Consider the following 24,978-nt stretch of genomic DNA (forward strand, 5'->3'; position numbering starts at 1 on the left):
AGATGGGCAACTGCATGCCCTCCTGATTTCAGGCAAAACAGTTGGTAAAGTGGACACAGCAAGATGCGTAAAATATGTTTTTATCTTATTGAAATTCGGACAATTCAACCCCTCTACTCCTTCAACCATGCAGAGAGTCCCCGTACCCATATAAAATCTCCTAAAAACGGTATTGACAGAATACGTTACGAGCTTGCATTGCAACTCTTTTGGTATAGACATGGAGGTAGACTTCGAATGAAAAGAGACACAAAAAATATCTCAAAAATTTGCTCGTTCATACCATCTTACAATTTTTTTTAAACAAGTATGGGTTTTATGCTTATTTTCAAACAAATAGCTCTTGACAAAGAATCTGCACAGCGCGAGTTACGCTTACTAGGTGAACTCTTTTAAAAGTTCTCACAGTAGCTTAAAAAAGCAAAAAACGCACCATTCGTTTTTGCCTGTGTAGCTTCATAAAAATTATAGCAACCGATGATAAAATACAAATTATTTAAATAACCCCCTTATAACTTATTTTGAAAGTGTCTCAGCCTATATGACAGTAAATCAATGTATTTTCAGAGAACCAAAATTCATTTAACTTTTTTACTATTGTAATGTCAGCCGAGGCATTTTTAAGTTTGGCTCATCCAAATGGAAATCACCCGCTGAACGAGTAGCCTGGATATTATGACCCCACACCTTCTAGCAATAATATTATGACATTTTTCAGAGGAGTAGTGAGTGCTTTGAAAGAGCGGACCATTGTTCAGCAACGACCTTCAGCAACGAGTTTGCGCTAGAATTTTTCTGTCTACTTTAGGTTTACATCGTCACAACAGACTGTTTTTTTGAAAGAGAGTGGACACTATTGGTAATTGTCAAGGACCAGTCTTCTCACTTGGTGTATCTCAACAAATGCATAAAATAACAAACTTGTGAAAAATTGAGCTCAATTGGTCGTCGAAATTGCGGGATAATAATGAAAGAAAAAACATCCTTGTCACAGGAAGTTGTGTGCGTTTAGATGGTTGATTTCGAGACCTCAAGTTCTAAACTTGAAGTCTCGAAATCAAATTCGTGGAAAATTACTTCTTTCTCGAAATCTACGTCACTTCAGAGGGAGCCGTTTCTCACAATGTTTTATACCATCAACCTCTCCCCATTACTCGTTACCAAGTGAGGTTTTATGCTGATAATTATTTTGAGTAATTACCAATAGTGTCCACTGCCTTTAATAGCCCAATGTGCCAAATTCGAAGGCAACGGGTTGCAATTTTTCTTCAGTGTAGTAGAACTGCCATCCTCCAAGATTTTCTGATTTTTTACCCCTGAATGACTCCCTTTTTTCCTTTGAATCACTTTAGCAGGACAAAAATCCCAATTGAAATCCCTATGACAGTGGAAATGTACAGACTACTGGCCTCTTGAATGTAACACACTCTCTGTAAACGAGTGAAACACACGTCACTTTTTACATTCGAGTTGTCCCCCATATGGCTCTTTAAAAAGAGTGGTGATTATTTCATTCTTTTAGAGGGGTTTCACTCCAGGACAGAAAAATCACTCAAAAAGATGCAAACTTCAATCTAAAGAGTGGAAGACCACTCGATAAAGAGTTGTCCCTCATATGGCTCTTAAGAGTGCCTTTTCACCCATTTTGCATTTAGAGAGCACCCACACCATTTCGCTTCACTCTCGCTCAGTCAAGAGGTTACATAACAACATGGAGGTAGAAATACAACAAGTCCTTATAAAGGCATCCATATTCATAATATCATCCACAGCCTTTTCGTTCATTGTAAAAGAGTTTACATGTACGTCATTTGGGAACAATGCAGGGCTGAGTCATGTTACACAATGGAGAGCATCAATAAAGAGACTTCTATACCGTGCTCATTGAAGCGGTGTTTATGACAGCATTCCGACAGTGATACCACTGCAATATACACGCTGACGAAGGATGACTGTGCTGGTACCAAGTCGACCTTGTTTTTCAACGTTGTTGTTATAAACCACAGTAAATCAATAAGACGTGTGTGCAATGATAATATCCAATCAAGAAGTTCATTTTTTTTGAAGTTGTTTAAAAGAAAATAGAGTGCTGGATGTTTGCTGCTCAGGTTTCAACGCGGACAATCAAACTGCCGTCACAAGAAAAACTTCAGGATTTGGGAATTGGAATATTGCAATATTACAGATTGATTGTATAGAAGTGCAGTCACTCAAATATATTATTGAAGTTGCGTTGTCGAATTTCTGTGAACTGCTTTGACGTGTGAAATGTTATTCATGAAGTTGTGAAAATAGAACTACATTAAAATGGTGGCGAATGTGCAGTTGGACGGAAGGAATCCTCAATGCAAAAGAACATGCCTATGTAATGGGATGGCCACAAACATTGGAGGGACAACTCGTCACCGTATCATGTGGGATTACAGCTGCAATACCTTTTCTACTTGGACTTTGTGTTTAATTGCCATCGTATTTGTGATGTTTCCAGCCCTGTGTTCTTCAGAGTTGGTTATTAATGATCATGGTGGTTTTGGTGCAATATGGCGTGGTAACAGCTTCAATCTTGATCTAGATGGGGAAAATGTGTGCAACAGGACAAGGTATGTAAACTCACTTTCTGTTGAAACCCCGTATAAAACCACGTCCTCTAAAAATGATAAATACTGATATTTATTTTTGTTTTTATCATTTCAACTGACTTCTTTAAACGGTTTATAGGTACACCTGTGAAAATTATTTAAGAGGCATACACACGCATTGTGACCCGTACGCACACCCAATTTAATAACCATAGCAACTCTCTCTCTCTCTCTTTGAAACAGTTAAGATTCACGTTTGAAAATGTGTGATGCTCCATATTCAACAACTTGTTCTAGTCATCATGAAATCAGAAACATTTTAGCTGAAACATACTTCCGTGAAGCCGTGTTGTTTGTTTTCCCTTGGCAAATCAGTAATTCGTAACCGATGCCGAAAAAGGGCCTGTCCCTTTTTTATATTACTTAGTTTATTTAATATATTATTATTATTTGTAGGCCCTACGTGTTTCAATTTACAAATATTCCTGTCACCAAGGAATATAAATCATCCAACGAACAAACACTCCCACGGACCCCATGTTCAGAATAGTCGATTGACTTGCAAAGTCTACTATTCCACTGATAGTTTAACTACCAGGAAAGTAAATAATACAAACGAAAGGTGTCCGTGGTAAATGTTATTCTGCCAATTAAATTCCATTAAATTTGACGTTTATTCCATCGTTGTTTTTTTCTCGAAAATAATCCAAAACGAGAAAATCACAGAACATAGGTAACACTAGACTTGACTCAAGTCCCAATCCCGTGCCACCCCATGAAGCTACTGCTTTGTGATGCTCTGCATCCCAACCTGGTCCGCATTCTCAAGACCGCATTTTGACGGCGAGCGCGCACTGTACTGTATGCTACGTTGTTTGATAGTAAGTTGGAGTGATAAGAACCTCTCACACGAGAATGGGACTTGACTAAATCAAGTCTAAGGTAACACAATCAAAAACGCATTATAAGTATACACACACATAGTGTTGTATAGCATGGAGGTAGAACCTCCATGGTAATAGCAAGTAATAATTAAATAAGGAATGAACTATGTACATGAGAGGAGCGAGTTCTTTAAGAAAAGGAACACTCTAAACAAAATTGCCGGATCAGAATTCACATGGATTCCTGGCCACAGAGGGCCTAACCCATTTCTAGCGCCTGAGGTTGACCCAAAACTAGTCAAGAAATGCTGCTTCCAAGTTCTGCGTCGGTTTGACACATTTCTGTGTCAGATTGACCCATTTTTGGGTCAGTTTGACACATAGTCCGAGTCATTGACTAACCAAGAAGTGGGTCAGGCCAAAGACGTGGGAGAATAAGAGTACTGTATTCATATTGTCAAATCCCGATCCCCGGGGGGGGGGGCGAGTTTGAGAAACTCAATTTATCTCAACCTCGTTCCTAATACAACCTCGTTCATCGCTCTTTGCTCTTATACAGAGAAGCTTAATCCAAGTTTGTATACCCGTAAACAATATTCAATTCACTTTCAAATCAATTGAATGTGGTTGATGTAAATAACGTTGATGTCAACTTGTTTTTCAGCTTGAGGTTGGCCACTTCCCTTCTGAGTTCAGCTGATGAAGTAATGAGCATGTGCAATTCCATATACTCCCCGGCAACCTGCTATGCACTGAGGTAAATTCAATTCTACTCAACACGCTCAGTTTTCCCCACGTTTGGTAATTTATACCAGTATTGTAACTTGGTTAACAAATGCATAAATTAACAAACATGTGGAAATTTGGGCTCAACTGGTCATCAGAGTTGCAAGAGAATAATTAAAGAAATAATTGTCTCATTATTTTGTGGGCTTTCACTGCATACAATAAAATACAATCAGCTGATTAAGTATTTTATTGATTGAGTGAGAAATTACCTCTTTCTCAAAAACTACACTTCAGAGGGAGCCGTTTCTCACAAGATGTTATTCTATTAGCTGCTCTCCATTGCTCGTGACCAAGTAAATTTGTATGCTAACAGTTTTTACCAATTGTGTACAGAGCCTTTTAAAATGAAATAAGAGCTTGATTGTTTAGCTGACAATACTTAACAATGGGCCTACTTTGATATTAAAAAAATTGGAAAGCTTTGTAATTTTCCAAAAAAATAAAACTATATTTTTAGGCCTTTCCATTTTTGCACGGTTTGTCAATTCAGATAATTGTTGATTTGCGTAGCATTTATTATCGTAAGTATTTCAGATGGACACATTCTTCAATGAGTCCAATAGAAAGACGAGTTGGCAGAAGTATATTTAATGTGCGTATTACTATTAGAGTGTGAGTTTACAAAATGTATGAGTTGGTTAAGGACGAGTTGACCATAAGGACAAGTTCCCTGTTCAACCTGGGCCTAATTTCATATTCACACAAACTTGCTAAGCACAGAAAAATATACTTAAGCAGAAGCTGGTTATCAGCCAAAAGTCCATAAAGTTTAAAGTGTTGTGACTGGAGCCCGATTAATTTTTTGCTTAGCAGAGCAATTTTGCTAAGCAGTATTTTCTGCTTTAATAGCTTCATGCAATTGGGCCCAGAGTGATAGATAAATCCTTGAATGAGCCCAAATAACTAGACTGTTGATCATTCACAGGTCTGGTATTATTAGTACTGATGAGCTGTACCTACCTATTGTAAACTACACGTGTTGTGGTGGATTTCTACGGGAGGGCAACGCCTGTCCAAACGGTATGTGTCTTGCTGCTTTTTATGCTGGAAGTAAAAATTACTTCAAAAAGTGTATACAAGCTTTTATATATCAAGCTTTTGAAACCAAACGTTAAAACCAATATGTTTTAAAATGAACTTACAGTAGTCACTTTGAACGGACATGTCCGTTCAATGTTCCGGAGACTATTTGGAGACCAAGTTTACTATTATTGTAGTTTCTTCCTGATGTTTGAGCTTTTTTTTATGTAAATAATTTCTACAAGCAGTCCCACACTGCCATATGCAATATTCAAACAGTTTATTTGTTAAATTCCAAATATTTTTCTTTACCTGCAGTTTGCCCAGCTAACACCTTTGGCCAAGACTGTTCGTCGAGTTGCAACTGTCAGAACGGTGCTACCTGCAACGCGAAAAACGGTACATGCCACTGCGGGCCGGGCTGGAGGGGTCCACACTGCGAGCTCACCTGCCCGCCTGGTCGATACGGGGACGGCTGTCAAGATGTGTGTGAGTGCCAGAACGGTGGCTCATGCAACCGAATCTCAGGTATGTTCATATTTTTGTAAGACGTGTCATGGCCGAGCAGCCTCTTGTGAGTCAAGTTGTTTGGCCATGACATGAGTCACTACGCACTGTGGATGAAGATGGATACCTCATAATTAGATTTTAAGGTCTCGAAATCAAGCATCTGAAAGCACACAACTTCGTGTGAAAAGGATGTTTTTTTCTTCCAGATGATCACGCAACTTCGACGACCAATTGAGATCAAATTTACACAGGTTTGTTATTGTGTGTACATGTATATGTTGAGATACACCAAATGAAAAGACTGGTCTATATTTCCATGTGCCTTGTTATAAAAGTGATGTGTTTTTACACGTTTGTAATTATTTTTCTCCCGAACCATCTTGAATTGTTGGTGTTGTTATTTGCCTAACTTGATTTCAACTGCAGTATGAATCATGCAATCGTGTGTGCCCAATGCATGCATTAATTTATTGTGTTTTGTTAATTTCTATAGTTGTGTATACCTTTGCTTTGTGATGTGTATTATATTTGTGTAACTTTTCTCCTTATTCGACGAAATATGAATTGTGTACTTTTGTTTTACTCTGAGTTTCCTGGTTTTTATACATGGCTTTTCATATATTGCCAAGTGTAGGCCTAATCACTATTTTCCCTAAATTTAAAAGAACTGCAAAATCCCCTCTTGTTTCAGTTTAGTTTCTAAACAAAATGTCGACTTGTGAGTTGAAATACCTCAACCATAATTTTCTCATTTATTTGCTCAAAAGGAACTTTTTTATGTCTTCGTATTCTTCTTTTCCGAAACTATTGTAGGCCTATGTTGACTTTATTTTACAATAAACAGGTTTTGTGCTGAGTTATGTTACTGCTCCTTTTGTCTTCGTCTTCTTCTTCTCCGAAATTATTATAGGCCTATGTTGACTTTATTTTACAATACACAGGTTCATGTTTGTGATGAGTAATGTTATACTGCTCCTTTTTGTTACTCTTCTTCTTTTCTGAAATTAATGTAGGCCTATATGTCTGACTTTATTTCTCCTTCTTTTGGCAAATGTTTATTCAGTCTAGTCTAGTTCGGATCAGTTAAGTTCAGTACAACAGTTATTTTCAATTCCTTAATGAATATAAATACAATGTTAGCAAAGTGATAAACAAAATGCAGGTGGGGGCAACAACCAAGTAAGCACAGCTTGAGTTAGGGAGTGCCCTAAAGTATAAAGTCTATTTTCTTAATTGCTTTGTATTATTTATATTTGTTATTGTATTATTTATATTTGTTATTGTAATTTTGTTACGGTTGTATGGCTTCTGACTGGCACCCCGAACAAAGATATTGACAAAATAGGGACACCGCCAATATAGGGCTAGATAGCTCAGTTGGTAGAGCGCTGGCACGTTAATCCGGAGGTCGTTGGTTCGAATCCCACTCTATAGTCAATTCTTTGTTCAACCCCAAAAATTATGGTAATTTTAATGAATTTGTAATTGGTTTAAGGCGTAATGTAAACGTTGACGCATTCAATCTTCTGATTGTGATGGGGTTTGTTTTGGGTTTTGTTACAATTTGTTTAAACATTGGTCTATCTATACCTATCTATCTATCTATTCCTCTATAAAACAGGTTTATGTTTGTGTCAGGGCGGTTTTGCCGGTAGTAAATGTGAAGTTAGTTGTTTTTCTGCGTCTACAACTACGGGCTGTTCCGATGACCATCACTGCGAGAGATGTGAGAATGTCCTGACCGACTATCGGTGCGATCCCTCCCTCGGTAGCTGCTTCTGCGCCGATGGCTGGCAGGGGCGGTTCTGCGCCCACTCATGCAATGGCTCCACCCATGGTAGCTTTTGCCACGACGAGTGCGATTGCGAGAATTCGGACCACTGCTGGCCCTTGGACGGCCGGTGCGAGTGCCGCCCGGGATGGACGGGGAAGAACTGCGACGGGAAGTGCCCGGACGGGTCATTTGGGGCGGGATGTCTCCGGTCGTGTTCGTGTCCAGACGGGGCTGTTTGTGATCACGTACACGGTGGATGTGACAGTTGCCCTGCTGGTTGGAATGGACATGTGTAAGTACTACGCAGATAGTCTGCTGGTTACAATATTTTTTTCAAAAGCACGAAGTTGAACCACCCGTAATTATAAAATTTCTTATGCTAATTCGGCAAACTGCAGGCCTGAACTTCACGGAGGCAACGAAGGCAATTGCCTCCATGCCCCCTATAGTCATAGCATCGGTGCCATTGAAATGCTCCAGTAGAAACGTCCTCCAGTCCGCATAGGGTGCCCTTTACCGATGAGGAACTGCCTTGGTGCCATTGCCCTTTCAAAATTGCCGTGGTGCCCTCCCTTTTAAAAACAAACCAAACAGGCTTGAAACTGTTCCTTAACAAAGATAATCAACTTTCTATGTATTGGTTGGACTCAAATTGCATCGTGCACATTGAGCTAGATTTAAGTTAAAACCATGTGTATTGCACGAATACCAGGCACTTGCACGTATTATTCTAAGATGACACTGTCATAGCGCCCTCGTGTGTTTATCAATATTTTTGTTTCAATCTTTAAAGGAACACGTTGCCTTGGATCGGTCGAGTTGGTCTTGAAAAGCGTTTGTAACCGTTTGTTATAAAATGCATATCGTCAGCGACGCCACGAAGTAGCACGCACCTTTCCACAGTCCAAAAATGTGTTCTGAAGATAACGCGTGTTTAAGTTTGAAATGCATTTATCTTGCAAATAACAAGCGGGCACGGTATAACAAAATGTACGTCGTCATAGAACTATATCTGAATAATGTAAATGTATTGTTTTCTTCTTGATGGATTAATTAATAATTAAGCTATTAAACTATGAAGGTGCGTACTACTTCGTGAAAACAAAATCTACACGAAATACGTGTTGTACGCGCCGCACAACTGCAGTGCTACTTCGTGAAAACAAAATCTACACGAAATACGTGTTGTGCGCGCCGCACAACTGCAGTACTACTTCGTGAAAACAAAATCCACACGAAATACGTGTTGTGCGCGCCGCACAACTGCAGTGCTACTTCGTGAAAACAAAATCCACACAAAATACGTGTGTGCGCGCACACACAACTGCAGTGCTACTTCGTGAAAACAAAATCCACACAAAGTACGTATGTGCGCGCATGCACACACACGCAATCTAACCCAAAACTATAAAGTACGGTTGCGCAAAACTACCACAAAATAATTAACTATTAGGGCCTATATTCCCCCAGTATGGCACCACATGTGTTATTAATCTTTGAGAACTCTTTCCTAAACAAAAGTGTTTTTATAAACGTTGTTAAATGGGTTTAGGAGAATTTGCTTTTCCCCATACCACCCCCCCCCAAAAAAAAAACCCCACATAAAAACATGAAGTTTTATAAAATTAAAAATCCGTTGGACAAAATGATGAACGCTGAGATGTTTTTATTAACAATTTGATCGATATAAATACAAATTTGTAATTCATTCGTAAATTTAAACATATTAACAATTTGATCGATATAAATACAAATTCGTAATTCATTCGTAAATTTAAACAATTGATATTTAATATTTAAAAATTTCATTAAATAATTCATTGAATATGGTAAAATAAACATGATGACACTGAGGAACGATTGTCAAGTTTCGTGTATCGACCTTACTTTTGCAGCGTCACAGCCCGAGTTTTTGCCAAACGTGATTGAAAAACTATAGAAAGCCATAATTGCAAAACGAAAAAAGATAGCCACAGTTTTTAAAAATGTTACACAAATATTCAAAAATAGTGTTGAATTTGTTGGACACAAAGCAACCAATCGTGAGAGGTACTTTACTGAATTGAAAGTTTGCAGGAAATGTTGAATTTTGTTGAAACATCTGTTAACACGATTGAGTGTTTTGCTAACATTTGGCCTTCCATGCCAACCAGCGCGGTTGTTTATCAACAAAAGAAAGGTCTATAGACCTTCATCATACCGCAGCCATCGTTGCCAAGTTCCCTGTATACACAACAACATTCATAGTTCAAATTATTTCATAGAAATTAACCAGAGTATTATACTTCCCGTGTCAGTTTGGGTACAGTAATTTGAAAGGAAGACACAAGATGGCAGCACCATGATAAGTGTGTATAGAAACATTGTTTGGTATTTTGTAAATCATTCTCAGTTCATAAAAGAAATGTTGAACAAATTACTTTCCTTTCAGACTCACTGAAAAATGCACATACAAATTCATAACTTGGCAAAATTTCATGGCTCTGCTTACCGCGGAATTCTGCTCTTACGGAGCCCTTTTAGCACATTTCTATGATATGTAAGCGCAGAAATCCGCGGTAAGCAGAGCCATGAAATTGGGCACAGATGATTCACTAAATTGCACTTCGAAAACTAGTCATGTCACATCATAAGAGTTGCACACAACCTTGTCGACATAATATACATGTACCCTGCAAACGAAATGTCCAATTACAGAATTGTATTCTTATTACTTTTCAAGGCTTAGCATAGCTATTCAATTATGCACACTAAGGTAAGTATCTGTGTCTTACAAATAGTACATTTAGTTAACCCTCACCAAACAAGTAAGACATTCCTCACGCTATTTAGGAAATTAAAGCCTAAGGAGTCACCTAAAACAGCAACAGTTTCTGTAATATTTTGTCATTTAGAAAGTTTACACAGACCATTCATGTAGTCTCTGGAGTTCTGCAATAATTAATAAGTCTGTCTTGATTTTAACTGTAAATGTGAAAACAGTTACATCGACTTGATCAATTAAGTCAATTCATTCTTACTATTATTAGTATTAACTAACAAACCAAAACTTTTCAGCTTTAAATAATTAAATTATTCAACAAATATCTGTTTACTCTTCAAATTACAACATCCAAAAGAAGTAAACAGCCTCGTTCTCATGTAATCATCATTACTAAATACTTCAGTACTAAAGAAGCTCAATAAGTCTACTATCAAAGTTATCAGTAGAAACCCTGAAAACCTAGATTGGTCATGTTCAAAAGAAGACAGCCTCGTTCTTATGTAATCATCATTACTAAATACTTCAGTACTAAAGAAGCTCAATAAGTATACCATCAAAGTTATCAGTAGAAACCCTGAAAACCTAGATTGGTCATGTTCAAAAGAAGACAGCCTCGTTCTCATGTAATCATCATTACTAAATACTTCAGTACTAAAGAAGCTCAATAAGTCTACTATCAAAGTTGTCAGTAGAAACCCTGACAATCTAGATTGGTCATGTTCAAAAGAAGACAGCCTCGTTCTCATGTAATCATCATTACTAAATACTTCAGTACTAAAGAAGCTCAATAAGTCTACTATCAAAGTTATCAGTAGAAACCCTGAAAACCTAGATTGGTCATGTTCAAAAGAAGACAGCCTCGTTCTTATGTAATCATCATTACTAAATACTTCAGTACTAAAGAAGCTCAATAAGTATACCATCAAAGTTATCAGTAGAAACCCTGAAAACCTAGATTGGTCATGTTCAAAAGAAGACAGCCTCGTTCTCATGTAATCATCATTACTAAATACTTCAGTACTAAAGAAGCTCAATAAGTCTACTATCAAAGTTATCAGTAGAAACCCTGACAATCTAGATTGGTCATGTTCAAAAGAAGACAGCCTCGTTCTCATGTAATCATCATTACTAAATACTTCAGTACTAAAGAAGCTCAATGAGCCTACTATCAAAGTTATCAGTAGAAACCCTGAAAACCTAGATTGGTCATGTTCAAAAGAAGACAGCCTCGTTCTCATGTAATCATCATTACTAAATACTTCAGTACTAAAGAAGCTCAATAAGTCTACTATCAAAGTTATCAGTAGAAACCCTGACAATCTAGATTGGTCATGTTCAAAAGAAGACAGCCTCGTTCTCATGTAATCATCATTACTAAATACTTCAGTACTAAAGAAGCTTAATAAGTCTACCATCAAAGTTATCAGTAGAAACCCTGACAATCTAGATTGGTTGAGCAAGGGTTATACACTCCCAGTTAAAGACAACCTTACACAACATGAAGTCGAATGCTTACCAGCCTAAATTATTCTGAGAATTTGGTTTATGTTATGTTTTACTTTGTGGCAATTTGTCCTATTTCATCTAGACAACCACTTCAACAAGGCATGCTGAAAGTTCCTATTGAAAATTACATAATTAATTTGCACAATTTCAGTGACTGAGCTGCCTGTAAAAGGCCTGATAGTCGGGGTGGGAAATTACAGGAGTCTGTCCGGTGCACAGGCTAATCAAGTCATCATACTTTGCCTTAGGAATACTATGAGCACCTAAAGGGTAACATTGTAGTGGTTCTGCAAGCTGGGCTTGATCAGTAGAGTGTCGACGCCTGCCATCGATTCTGAGTGTTTCAAAGTCATCGTCATCATGTGAATACTTGAACTGTATCGTGTTAGAATATTTTTTGTTCACTCTGATCTGCATGAACTTCTTCCAGTCAACCTTAGTGCCAGCTTCTGAAGACCGCACACACAATAACCCCCGACTTTGGCTATATGTCTTCCAGTCCAATATATCTGATGACTCTACTGAAGTTACACGATATGGTCTTGGATTCTTACGGGCCATCTTGATGAGTGTTACTAGTTGTGAGGGCACAAACATTTCACCAATCTGCCTCATTTGCCTCTCAATGGTACTGTGCATTGCATCACCTTCTGACTGACCGTGGTTTGTTTCAAAGAAATTCAATGTTACTTGCTGAACAGATATTGAACGTTCAACAAAATACAAAATCATTGCCGGGATAATTGAGTTTTTGTTTTGCCCAATGCAGCCGTCAGAATACAACTCCACTGTCTCACAACCTTGTTCATCAACTGTAGAAAGGTACCGATGAAGAAAGGATGCTATTTCACAAGACCCACGTCCTGTGCGACCTTCATGTGATACAAAGCAAAAACCGTCTTTACTTGCTAACTCAAATATTGTGAAGTTGAAGCATGAAAGTCGACGCTTATAGAAAAGCTCCGAACGATCAGACTTTGGCAGGTATATCACCTGTTGAAGGTCAAAGACAGCAGCATGGTATTTGTTATCAATGGTGGCTTTTTCTTTGGCAATATTTTTCAATTCACGAGATTTTTCTTTCTCCAGCACATGTCTGTCGTATTGCTGTTGCAGTTCCTTCTTATGTTCAGCACTTGCATGGTGAAACGTTTCACATAAGCCACACATATCTTTTTTGGCATGGTGAAATTTCAGGTTGAATGACTTGAAAACCGTCTTATAGAAGGTCATGGATGCTCCATTTGGGTGATCTTTCTGATACATCTGATACATTATTGAAAAGTTAAGGTCAGGTGAAAGATACTGGCATTTTGAATTGGCCCTACAGTAATGTGACTCCATTCGCGGAAATTTATTGATATGAGCTTTTACCTGCTCTCTCTTCGTTTGGTCCTTTTCAACCATTTGTCGTCCACCACGTTTCTCTCCTTCTAGTACATCAAACTGGTCAATCTTACTCAAAGCAGTGCGGACTTGACAAACAGAAACACCAATTGTACTTGTAAACATCTGACGACATACCTTCCATTTCTGGCCCTCCTTGGTTATCTGTGGCAGATAGTAGGAATAATTGCGCTTTAAATCTGAAACCTGGTTCACAACTACGTGTCTTATTATCCACTCACGTTGTTTCTGCAAATCTGCCATGTTGTAATAGGCTTCCCTGATTTGGTGACGTTGTTCCGTAGAAATCTTAGGGCAATCTCGACCTTGGAACTTGCAAAAGCAGCAGTTACTCTCTCCTAATTGTCCATGTTTTGACGGTACACATTTGTTTGATTTTTCCATTATGTAGGCGTTTCCTCTGTTTCTGTTGTGCTTAACTGCCAAATTTTTGCTTTTGGGTGTTTTAACAACATTTGGAGAGAGTGGTCTTGACTCACCATCAACTCTAAAATCATCTGGCTGCACATCATAGTGTTCACTGTGTGCATCATACCATGAAGCTTGTGAACTAGGCAAGCTGGCCGACGAAGGAAGAGAAGCTAAATGCTCATGTCCAGCCAAGGGGGCACATCCACCCACAGACAAAGTTGAAGGAGGGGGTCGTGTAGCAGGCACACTGCTATTTGAAGACAGAGATGTAAGACCGTCATGTCCAGCTGTAAAGGGGGTACATCCACCCACAGACAAAGTTGAAGGAGGGAGTTGTGTAGAAGGCACACTGCTATTTGAAGACAGAGATGTAAGACCGTCATGTCCAGCTAAGGGGGCACATCCACCCACAGACAAAGTTGAAGGAGGGGGTTGTGTAGAAGGCACACTGCTAGTTGAAGACAGAGATGTAAGACCGTCATGTCCAGCTGTAAAGGGGGTACATCCACCCACAGACAAAGTTGAAGGAGGGAGTCGTGTAGCAGGCACACTGCTATTTGAAGACAGAGATGTAAGACCACCGTCATGTCCAGCTAAGGGGGCACATCCACCCACAGACAAAGTTGAAGGAGGGAGTTGTGTAGAAGGCACACTGCTATTTGAAGACAGAGATATAAGACCGTCATGTCCAGCCAAGGGGGCACATCCACCCACAGACAAAGTTGAAGGAGGGGGTCGTGTAGCAGGCACACTGCTATTTGAAGACAGAGATGTAAGACCGTCATGTCCAGCTGTAAAGGGGGTACATCCACCCACGGACAAAGTTGAAGGAGGGAGTTGTGTAGAAGGCACACTGCTATTTGAAGACAGAGATGTAAGACTGTCATGTCCAGCTAAGGGGGCACATCCACCCACGGACAAAGTTGAAGGAGGGAGTTGTGTAGAAGGCACACTGCTATTTGAAGACAGAGATGTAAGACTGTCATGTCCAGCTAAGGGGGCACATCCACCCACAGACAAAGTTGAAGGAGGGAGTTGTGTAGAAGGCACACTGCTATTTGAAGACAGAGATGTAAGACCGTCATGTCCAGCTGTAAAGGGGGTACATCCACCCACAGACAAAGTTGAAGGAGGGAGTCGTGTAGCAGGCACACTGCTATTTGAAGACAGAGATGTAAGACCGTCATGTCCAGCTGTAAAGGGGGTACATCCACCCACAGACAAAGTTGAAGGAGGGGGTTGTGTAGAAGGCACACTGCTATTTGAAGACAAAGATGTAAGACCGTCATGTCCAGCTAAGGGGGCACATCCACCCACAGACAAAGTTGAAGGAGGGGGTTGTGTAGAAGGCACACTGCTATTTGAAGACAGAGATGTAAGACCACCGTCATGTCCAGCCAAGGGGGCACATCCACCCACAGACAAAGTTGAAGGAGGGAGTCGTGTAGCAGGCACACTGCTATTTGAAGACAGAGATGTAAGACCGTCATGTCCAGCTAAGGGGGCACATCCACCCACAGACAAAGTTGAAGGAGGGGGTCGTGTAGAAGGCACACTGCTATTTGAAGACAGAGATGTAAGACCGTCATGTCCAGCTAAGGGGGCACATCCACCCACAGACAAAGTTGAAGGAGTACGACTGGAACTAGGGTAGCTGGATGATGAAGGAAGAGTGGCTACAGACTCATCATGTCCAGCTAACAGCAACTCTGTGAAAGATGTAGATGAACTATCAAAAAGCTCTGAATTTAAAGTTTGATACTGCAAACCATGCCCATAAACTCCACTTGGTGATGCACACAAGGGTGTTTCTGTTTGTAATATGGAAGCTGATGTGTGTGTTAAGCCATGATACAGATTATGTGTACTACAATCCTTATTTACTAGAAAATGGTCATAGCAAAGGAAACACAAACATTTGTTACAAGCTGCCCAGACCTCTCCGCTGCAGAAAAAATCGTCACATCTTGCAGGCATCTGTGATGAGCCATACGTATCTAATGTAAGATAAAATAGAAAAACATAAAATGATAATGGACAGTTATCATATTATTATATGTCTGACATTAGTACGTAAAATCAGTAATGAAAATGTATTTTGTTTAGTTTTACGATTGATTGATTTATCTATGATTGGAAATTATATTTGATTAGGCGTGCGTCTGATGCAAGTTTGTTTACAGGTCCACCTGAAATGTTTGTTACATGTACTTAAAACTTTCACCAACATTGAGGGTGTAGTTTGATAATAAATGAGTTTTAAACATGCAAGTGTATTCATGACATTACTGCCATGCAAATTAAGAGAGAGACAAAAATAATTTTATGAAATTTCAGTATTCTCAGTTTATTAATAAAATGAAAGTACAGTAGGGTGCTTACCTTGAGCTTTGGTTTGGTTGTTTGCTTTTAGCTGAGCAAGAGGAATATCGGAATCCGAATCATCATCACTATCGGTGTTGCCTTCAACATCTAGCACCCGTCCTTCCCATGTCTGCTGTCCCCATTTCATTGATATTTTGCACCCCTTTTCAAGCTTTCTGCTCACTAGGATGATGTCCTGTATCTTGACCACATTTTTAGTTCCATCCTTCCATTCCACCAAAAGATCAGTTTGGGGATCCAATCTGTAAAAAAGATAAATCTGTATTACAACATAGACAAACATGAATGCACAGGTGTACCTGTCCTTTGAAAATAAGATGTAAACTTGTCTAGCAACTGTTTTTGTATATAATTTGGGGTAGGATGTTGTGTTGCATTAACACCCCTCCCCCCTGAAATCAGTTTATGCAAAACATGATTGGACAAAACATTTTAATGTGCTTTATCTGTGTCAATTCACATAGTTCCTAAACCTTGACCATTATAGTCACAAGTGATAATCTCTAGATCATTACTTTTGTTGAGTTATTCGTTTTTTAAATGTCTATTCAATTTAAAGCCTTCAAAATATATGACGTTACCGGTGAACTTGTTCCTCACAGGTATTTTCTACATCTTCAACCCAGATGTATGTTAACTTCAAATATCACCATGACTTATTTTTGACTGCAAGGTGGCACCCTTTTATATGAAGACTGGGGTCAAACCATACAAATAGTGTGGTAAAGAAGCAATGAGACGTTTTATAAAGCAGTATGTCCTAATTCCAAGGTTGAGATTGATCATAGATCTTTTAAACTGTAAATGTATGTAAAGTATTTGCTTCAAAAGTGTGATTTGTTTGTGGAATATTGTTGTACTCCTATAATGCCATTAGTGCCCCATTGCAGTCAAAAGTAAGGCATCTAGTTCCTAAATTCGGATTGTCCATGTCACAAAATACTGGCATGCATGTTTAATTAGAATTTGTTTTTAAATGTAGATTGGTAGATTATGTACGAATGTCATTATTTCAAAGTAATATGCTGTACATTTTAGAGAATACAATCAACTTACTGCTGTTTTCTTGACATCTTATATAATATTGGAATTCCCCGATGCACGATTCAATACATCACTCCAAATTCTGCAAATTAAAGCACAAGGAAGAAGTGAAGGGAGTGATTCCGTCACACATTATATTAAAGCATGCAAACAGGATTCCAATGACAACGTATATGCAGATTACATGAACTAGATAGGATAAACAAATTAGTAAACATGAAACTGATATTTGATAAACATTTCTCAATGTAAAACACATCAACATTAATGGAGACGGCTCATTGATGACAATACTGTGCACAGTCATCATGATGAGTCAATATGAACGACTTAGGCCAGGCGTAATCAAATTACTCTTTATAATCACAGTCAGAGAGGAGAAGGCCTTGCAGTAATGTCAGTGATTTATACCACTATAAAGAGTACTAGAATTTCAAGTATTACTAGTACGCCTACTACTAGTACTAGTACAGTACGTACCTACTACAGCCTAGCCCTACCCTTGCATGAATGAGACTGATCGTGATAGTATCACCACTATTATCAGTCACATTCACAGTGTGACTATTATTATTATAGTATTAATAATTATAATATTACAATTGGAATTATGTATCACTATCATCAGTGATACAGTGATAAATATTATTATAAATCCAGTCATGCATTCTCATGGCCCAACGGTCATAATATCAGGCCTATAGCTCTCTCTGGATGTCTGTACTCTGTATTGTAGTACTACTGTGTAGGACTAGGAGTAGTACGTGATAATTAGGCCCGATAATTAGTACGGTGTACATGTAAGTTTACATACAACCATGTCCATGACAACCAAAACTTAGTCTACCGTCTGACTGTCTGCCGGCTTTGTCCGGTTTTATTTGAATTATACAGGATTCTTGAGACATGAGATTGCTTTATAAATGATCAGCGCTAGTTTATTAAATAAATCGAATTAAAATTATTATACTTACACCCATTGTTTAAGCTGTATGTTAAGTTGTCGATGACAACCAAACCGGCATCCCGGAAAGACTGGAGTGGCGCCATTTTGAATGCAACGTCGTTTCTATTGTGATCGCGTTCGTGCGTTAACTTGTACTTGTGTAAAGTAAAACTCTGAGAACGAGATTGCGGTGCTACTTCGTGAAACCGCAAAACCTCAAAAATCGCTCAATACCGTTTTCACGAAGTAGCACCGACTTCTGTGCTACTTCGTGAAAACGAAAAATCGCCAACTTGGCGAAAATTCAACACACTCATTAGCGTAATTACCAAGACAACGGACTTGGAACCTCAACATTTTGGGAAAAGGAAGATTTTGACTAACTTTGCACGTAAATCCAAAAAAAAAAAAAATATTTTTTTTTTTTGTATATTGCATTATGGTATGGCACAGTGCTACTTCGTGGCGTCGCTGACGATATGATTAGAAAGATATTTTAAAAGTAGAATATAATTAATCACACAAGTATCACTCGAACTTGCGTGGTTTTCCTTTTACCTCGTCGACTAACACGGTCGGCCATTAATGGGAGTCAAATTTTTGACCCAACAACGTGTTCCTTTAATAACAAAGTATATCTGTCTTACATTAATTGAAAGGCGACCTGACGATGTTTGCAATAAATGTTGTTTCTATAGGTGTACATTGCCGTGTATGTATGACGAGTGGGGTTCTGACTGTACGCAGGATTGTGGTTGTTCAGACGACCAAGACTGTGAGCCCATAAGTGGGCGCTGTTTCAACCCGGATGGTAAGATAATTAATGAGAGACAGTGTTTTGTTATTTCCAGCTTTGGATTTAATCAAGTTGTATCTGATGTAATCTATACCAAGACATACAGATGACCAAACATTATCTTGGTTTGTTTTCAGAATATCCAACTGCGTCCCCCAAAACACCGTCGACAAGGACACCATCAACAACGACACCATCGAACCCCGATACCGTTGCTACTGTTGCCGGGTCAGGCGGTCTGTCCACGAATCCCAATACCATTATCATCATTGCTGCGTCAACCGGTGTTGCAGTAGCTGTGGTTGCCATTGTCATCGCGATAGTAGTAACCATGAAATGTCGAAAGAAACGCACATCGTAAGTAACCATTTACATGTATTAGACTCTGGGCAACAATCGATTGGTACCAAAAGTTACCTGTTACCTATCCAAAGTCCACTTCTGGATGTAAAAGCTGAGGTGAAGACTAGGTGTGCGTGAAACAGGTGAAAAGTTGTGCTTAGAAAATAAGTGCAAGTAAAAACAACACTAGTTAAAACTAGTGGTTGTAGATGTGTGACCTGAAGACGGTCACCGATGAAGCGGTGATGACGTCTGCATGGAGTGCGTTCCATAGTCTGACTGCTGTTGGCATGAAGGAGAACTTGTAGATATCTTTGGAGGAATGAGTTGTGAGGCCCCGGTATCTGACCGTGGGGGCACCACCCCTTGAAGACTTGTCAATCAGTTTCCTCCGACTTTCTCGGGGAGTCATTCAGCGTCAGGCCCGTCCACTCCATGATGTCGTCCTCCCACCATTTTTTCCTCTGCCTGCCTCTCCATCTTCCCCCTGTTAACAGTGCCTTGCAGAATCGTCTTAGCAAGTACCACTTCAGTTTACGCTTTTTTTCGCGGTGGTCAGGAGATCTTCGTAGGGTTCAATGACTTGCCTGATTCTGGTCCGTGCCTCCTCGTTGGTAATAATTATTATCTTTGTATTGTGAGAAATGCCAAGAATCTACTGCGGTATTAAAAGGTTATCACGTGGTCCCAAAGGCTTGTCCCATGCTAGCAGTTGTAGTGGGGAACCAGTGTAACTATGTCGAAATTGACTAGGCTTCTAAACCGGTCGTGCGAGCGAGTCGTCGTTGCGCATGTACGTTGCTGGTCAGTAGTCGATTATATAATGAGCACACTCGAACTTGCTCTCTTTTTGTGAATCTCTTTACCCATTACAAATTAAGATCAGCTGTAGTTAACATTAAGATCGCAGCGCACCGGATGATAATAAACGAGATCGTTCAAATTATACGGACTTTGGGGAGTGGCCATACACTTTGTTTTGACGTTGTTTGGAGTTTTGTTTTCTTTAGGGTGTAAGGGTGTTTGCCAGTTGGTGTGTTGGAGGTGTTTGTTTGTTTGTTTGTTTGCTTGCTTGTTTGTTTGTTGGTTTTTGGTGTTGGGGTTTATTGACGTGGTTATTTGGGTACTATTTTTTAGGTGTTTTGGGTATTTGTTTGCCCACTCGAGCTAGGCATTTTCTAAATTATTCAAATCAATGTAAACAAAGGCTTCACATTTCATTCGTGTACACTTTGTACTGTAGGTTAACATTATTTGTATTAGTAGTTGGTTAAGATGGCAAAAACAAGGCCCATTGCTTGCACTGGGCAAACAAATAAACTTTCGACTTTGACATTCCTAATATTGTGTTGTTCTTTCTGTTTCTGTTTTTTTTTTCTCTCACTCTTAGAGTACCGAATCCTCGCCTTTCATTGGTCAATGGAGCCGCAGTCCAGAATGGTTCTGCGACGTCGAATCTAAACGAACGCTATTCTGGTAGGAACTGTTCACTGTTGCATCTGTCTATTGCTTATGATATGTTGGAAGTGAACACAAAATTCAACAAGTTTTTGCAAATGGATGTTTTTTTTAACTTCATTATTTTATTGCCACTTCTTTGACCAATATTGAGTTCAGATTGAATATGTTATGCATTTAATATAAAAGGATACACCAATTGAGGATACTCTGGTCTTTGACAATCAGCCATTTGCGTGTTAGATTTGAATATTGTCTGGTACAATGACTAGCTTGATCACAAGTTACAGTTGCGATATCACATGTTTAGGGGCAAAGGCTTACCTGTACCATTTGACATAGCAACTGTCTCTATAGTCTGAGGACTTCAAATGCAAGCTGTACATTGCGACTTAGCAAGTCATTGTATACATACTGTATTCAAATCTAACTCTCAAACGGCTGATTACCAAAGGTGTCCAGCAGCCGATTTCACGAAACGATAGGATTATTCCTATCCCGAGTTAGGACGAGTAACTAGTCCTAACTTAAGGATTAATCTTAAGACTCAAATGTTACAGTGCAAGGCTGGGACTAATCTTAAGACTCAAATCTTACAGTGCAAGGCTGGGACTCGTTAATCCTTACTTTGGAAGAGATTGGTGAAATCGACGGCTGTGCCTATAATAAAGTATGTTCGATATTTATTCCCCCAGGACCATCTCCACCTCCGCGAGATCCTTCCACTCTACCGCCCTCAAGGAATACCTCGGAGAGAGATTCCCACAGGTACGAATACATACCAGGCACCCACCGTCCCAACTCCTACCTGGATATATACGAAGACAGTAGTCAAATCGACAACCCTTTGTACCAGCCGGGCATTTCGGGTTACGAGGTACCCACCCCGAATGGAACCCTGGAGAGGGCGCTAGACAGCCAACAGAACCCCGGACGGTCACAGGGTCGAGTCGCCAACCCCCTCTACGGCAGGAACGCTGGGTATGAGGTACCCACACATACCTTGGAGAAAAAGTTAGACGGTCGACTGAACCCCGGGCGTTCACAGAGTCGAATCGCCAACCCCCTCTACGGCGGGAGCACTGGGCATGAGGTGCCCACCCCTCAGGGTACCCTGGAGAGGGCAGTAGACGGCAGTGCGGATGATGGAGACTACACCTATCTGACGGCTCCCTCATCACGTACGGATGATACCTACACAGATCTGACGATGTGAGAGGTGGGAATTTCACTGAGGTGGCATCCAAAATTCAGCAGCTTTGTCTTGGTCTATGCAGGCCTGATACTTCACGGAGGCAACGAACGATTGCCTCCATGCCCCCTGGTCATTTCCTAAGTGCCCTTGAAATGCTCCAGCACAAATTTTACTCAAGGAGAACATGCCATGGTGCTATTGCCCTTTCCAAAGCGAAGTATACATGGTTGTCTATGGCTATCGTCTATAAACTGCTTAGCCTTAGCCCTTAATAGCCATATATGAAACCATGATCGGATAGAGGGTGCTGGCTTTACTTTCCATACAAAAGAAAATCAGGGAATCATGCAGCACAGCCCCTCTTATTGGACATGTACGGGCTTATAACAAAATATGATTTTTGTTTTCAAACAGAATATTATGTTTTGGTATTTCACTGAGGTGACATCCGAATTCAACAGCTTTTTCTTGGTCTATATTGATATCGTTATTGACTGCGGCAGCAATGTTGAAGTTTGTACAAACTTTCTAGCTTTAGCCCTTATTTATACGAACAAAAAGAAAATCAGTACTAGGCCTACCTCTCTTATGTACTGACATGTACAGAAAAGCAAGTGTTTTTCAAACAAATTGGTTTTTTTTATTCAGCTGACATCGGCGCTATACTGCCCTCACCGTTTCAGCGTCTCGTCCGTGTTCACACCGATGTTCACACAAGGTGATTTTAAACGGTATAACAATTTTTTGTTCGCCTGTGATTGTCTTTTGCGCCCTCTTGCAATTGAGCTTAACCAATTTCGAACTCGGGCGAGTTTCGGTTGATGCTCTTACACACTACACTATCATGTTTCCTGGCAGTTGTTGAACTTCCACAAGGTTGTTTTTTAACGGCATTGAACTACGTTGGTTCGCCAGTGATTGTCTTTGGCGCCCTCTTGCGATTGAACATCAACATTTTCGAACTCGGCCGAAGTTCGGATGCGACTTTCAAAATATTGACTCCCATAAATGGCCGACCGTGTTAGTCGACAAGATAAAAGGAAAACCACGCAATTTCGAGTGATACTTGTGTGGATCGTTATATTCTACTTTTAAATTGTCTATCAAATCATATGCATATTATTAGAACAAACGGTTACACACGCTTTTCAAAGACCAACTCGACCGATCCAAGGCAATGTGTTCTTTTAATATTGGGAGTGGATAGTACCCAAGTACATCCCCGAAGGTCCTTTACATACGTGTATAATGTACTTCTGTTGATGATGACGGTTCGAAGACTATGATATAAGCAATCCGTACAGCCAATGCACGAATTGGTACAATATTGTAATCTATCATTTATTATGGGTCTTTTGCATATGCATGTACAATAATATAACAATACACAATTTATACTTTATGTAACTATTTTTTATTATTCACAAGATTGGGTATAATTTTAATTTTAAAAGTATAATTGTGAAAGACTTTAATGATGAAATAGAAATTTAATCTTCTATATAAAGATGTAAGAATTTATATGTATATAAAAGTTTTAACTGGAAAAAAATGATGTATTCAATCTTTGTAGTTTGGTGATCGGCGTTAAGTAAGATGTGTTTTGCAATTCCCCCTTTCTTACACTACTGAAAGCCAACTTTTGTCCTTCCTTGTTAGTAAATTAGTGTAAGCAACTATTTTTGAACAGTTGTTCTTTTCAGAACTCAGAGAAGTCTCCCGAACATCCGATAAATCTACCCGCGGTAATAGAATAAAGAAAGACAGTTCTCTAAGAACAACTCTACTTGGCAAGTAGAAACATGTATACACATGGTGTTACCACAAATCAAATAGTATATTGAAACCTCAACCTCACCATGCAATGCCTCAGATCCTATATTCTTGATAATGGTTGTTCGAAGACATAAGCGAAATTGATCCAGTGGTTGGGTGTACCACGTACATTGTGGTCTTGAGGTGTACCATGTACCTTTGGTAAGTCTATTAAATACGTCGGGTAAAGGTCTACTCCTACCTTGTGGTAAAGGTCTACCGGGTACCTTGTGGTAAAGGTCGACCATGTAATAATAATAATAATAATAATGAGAAATTATAAAGCGCACAAATCCATCAAAGTGCTCATGGCGCTAAATACAAAGAATAATATTTACATGTACATAACCAAAATTGAAACGTAAGCCTAAGCTAAGAAGAAATCCAGAACATGTTGAAGAGAATTACAGTACAAATGCAATATCAAAGAAAACAGCGAAGGGTAGAAATCAAACCATTTTCTCAAATACTTGGTTGAAAAGATGTGTCTTGAGGTTTTTCTTAAATTGTGTTAAAGAAACAGATGATTTTACTAGTGCTGGCAATTTGTTCCATGTATGTGGTAAATGTCTACAAAATGCCTTGTGGTTAAGGTGTATTCATGTATCTTGTGGTAAATGTCTACCGTTTGACCGGTGGTAAAGGTTTACCATTTGACTGGTGGTAAAGGTTTACTCTGTGACTTGTGGTAAAGGTCTAACATGTGTGTTAGGTCTAACATGTACCTTTCGCTAATAGTATATTAAATAGCTTAGGCCAAAGGTCTACCTCATACCTTGTGGCAAAGGTATACGTAATTTGTGGTGTGGTAAAGATCTATTAAATACCTTGTGTTAATGGTCTACCATGTATCTTGTGGTAAAGGTCGACCATGTACCTTGTGGTAAATGTCTACAATAGTACCTTGTGTTTAAGGTGTATCCTATCATGTACCTTGTGGTTTTGTAAATGTCGCGACATTCCCTATATCCGAGGAAATTTGTTGTATGTAGCAGGCCTATAGAACTGTCATCTCAAAAATATTCCTGGGTTTTCGTTTTGTTTTTCAATGTTTCCTTTGTTTTAATCGATTTAGAAAAACAAATTCCCCGTTGAAAAGCACTACAACCGTGACAATTGATGTACTTGAACAAAATATTGCTATCAGGGGACGAAATTAGATGAACTTGAAGCGGTCGCGTTGTGGCGTTTTCGTTCGGCAGTACTTCATTCGGCGGGCGCCTTGCGCGCTTTGCTGTACTAGGTTGCTTCTTTTTCCAGCTAAAGCCTCCATATTTTCAGCTTTAAAGGCAGTGGACACTATTGGTATTTACTCAAAATAAATATTAGCATAAAACCTTACTTGGTTGCGAG

At 39.3% G+C, this 24,978-nt stretch overlaps 1 protein-coding gene across 1 annotated transcript; it reads left to right on the forward strand.

Annotated features, from left to right (window-relative positions):
- Positions 1–1,930: 1,930 nt before the first annotated feature.
- Positions 1,931–23,240, forward strand: LOC117287839 (platelet endothelial aggregation receptor 1-like). The gene is made up of 9 exons (XM_033768390.1): positions 1,931–2,600; positions 4,128–4,220; positions 5,178–5,272; positions 5,591–5,800; positions 7,404–7,848; positions 18,718–18,830; positions 18,953–19,172; positions 20,548–20,633; positions 21,311–23,240. The coding sequence occupies exons 1-9, from the start codon at positions 2,308–2,310 to the stop codon at positions 21,829–21,831; spliced, it is 2,076 nt and encodes a 691-aa protein (XP_033624281.1). The 5' UTR covers positions 1,931–2,307; the 3' UTR covers positions 21,832–23,240.
- Positions 23,241–24,978: the final 1,738 nt, after the last annotated feature.

The sequence above is a fragment of the Asterias rubens genome, chromosome 3 (genome assembly GCF_902459465.1).
Source record: "Asterias rubens chromosome 3, eAstRub1.3, whole genome shotgun sequence".
Lineage (NCBI taxonomy): Eukaryota > Metazoa > Echinodermata > Asteroidea > Forcipulatida > Asteriidae > Asterias > Asterias rubens.

Coding starts and splice junctions, on each gene's coding strand:
- LOC117287839 (XM_033768390.1), top strand. CDS start 2,308: ATGGTGGCGAATGTGCAGTTGGACGGAAGGAATCCTCAATGCAAAAGA. Junction 5,801..7,403: donor CTCATGCAACCGAATCTCAG/GTATGTTCATAT, acceptor TCTATAAAACAG/GTTTATGTTTGTGTCAGGGC. Junction 19,173..20,547: donor TGTCGAAAGAAACGCACATC/GTAAGTAACCAT, acceptor TCTCACTCTTAG/AGTACCGAATCCTCGCCTTT.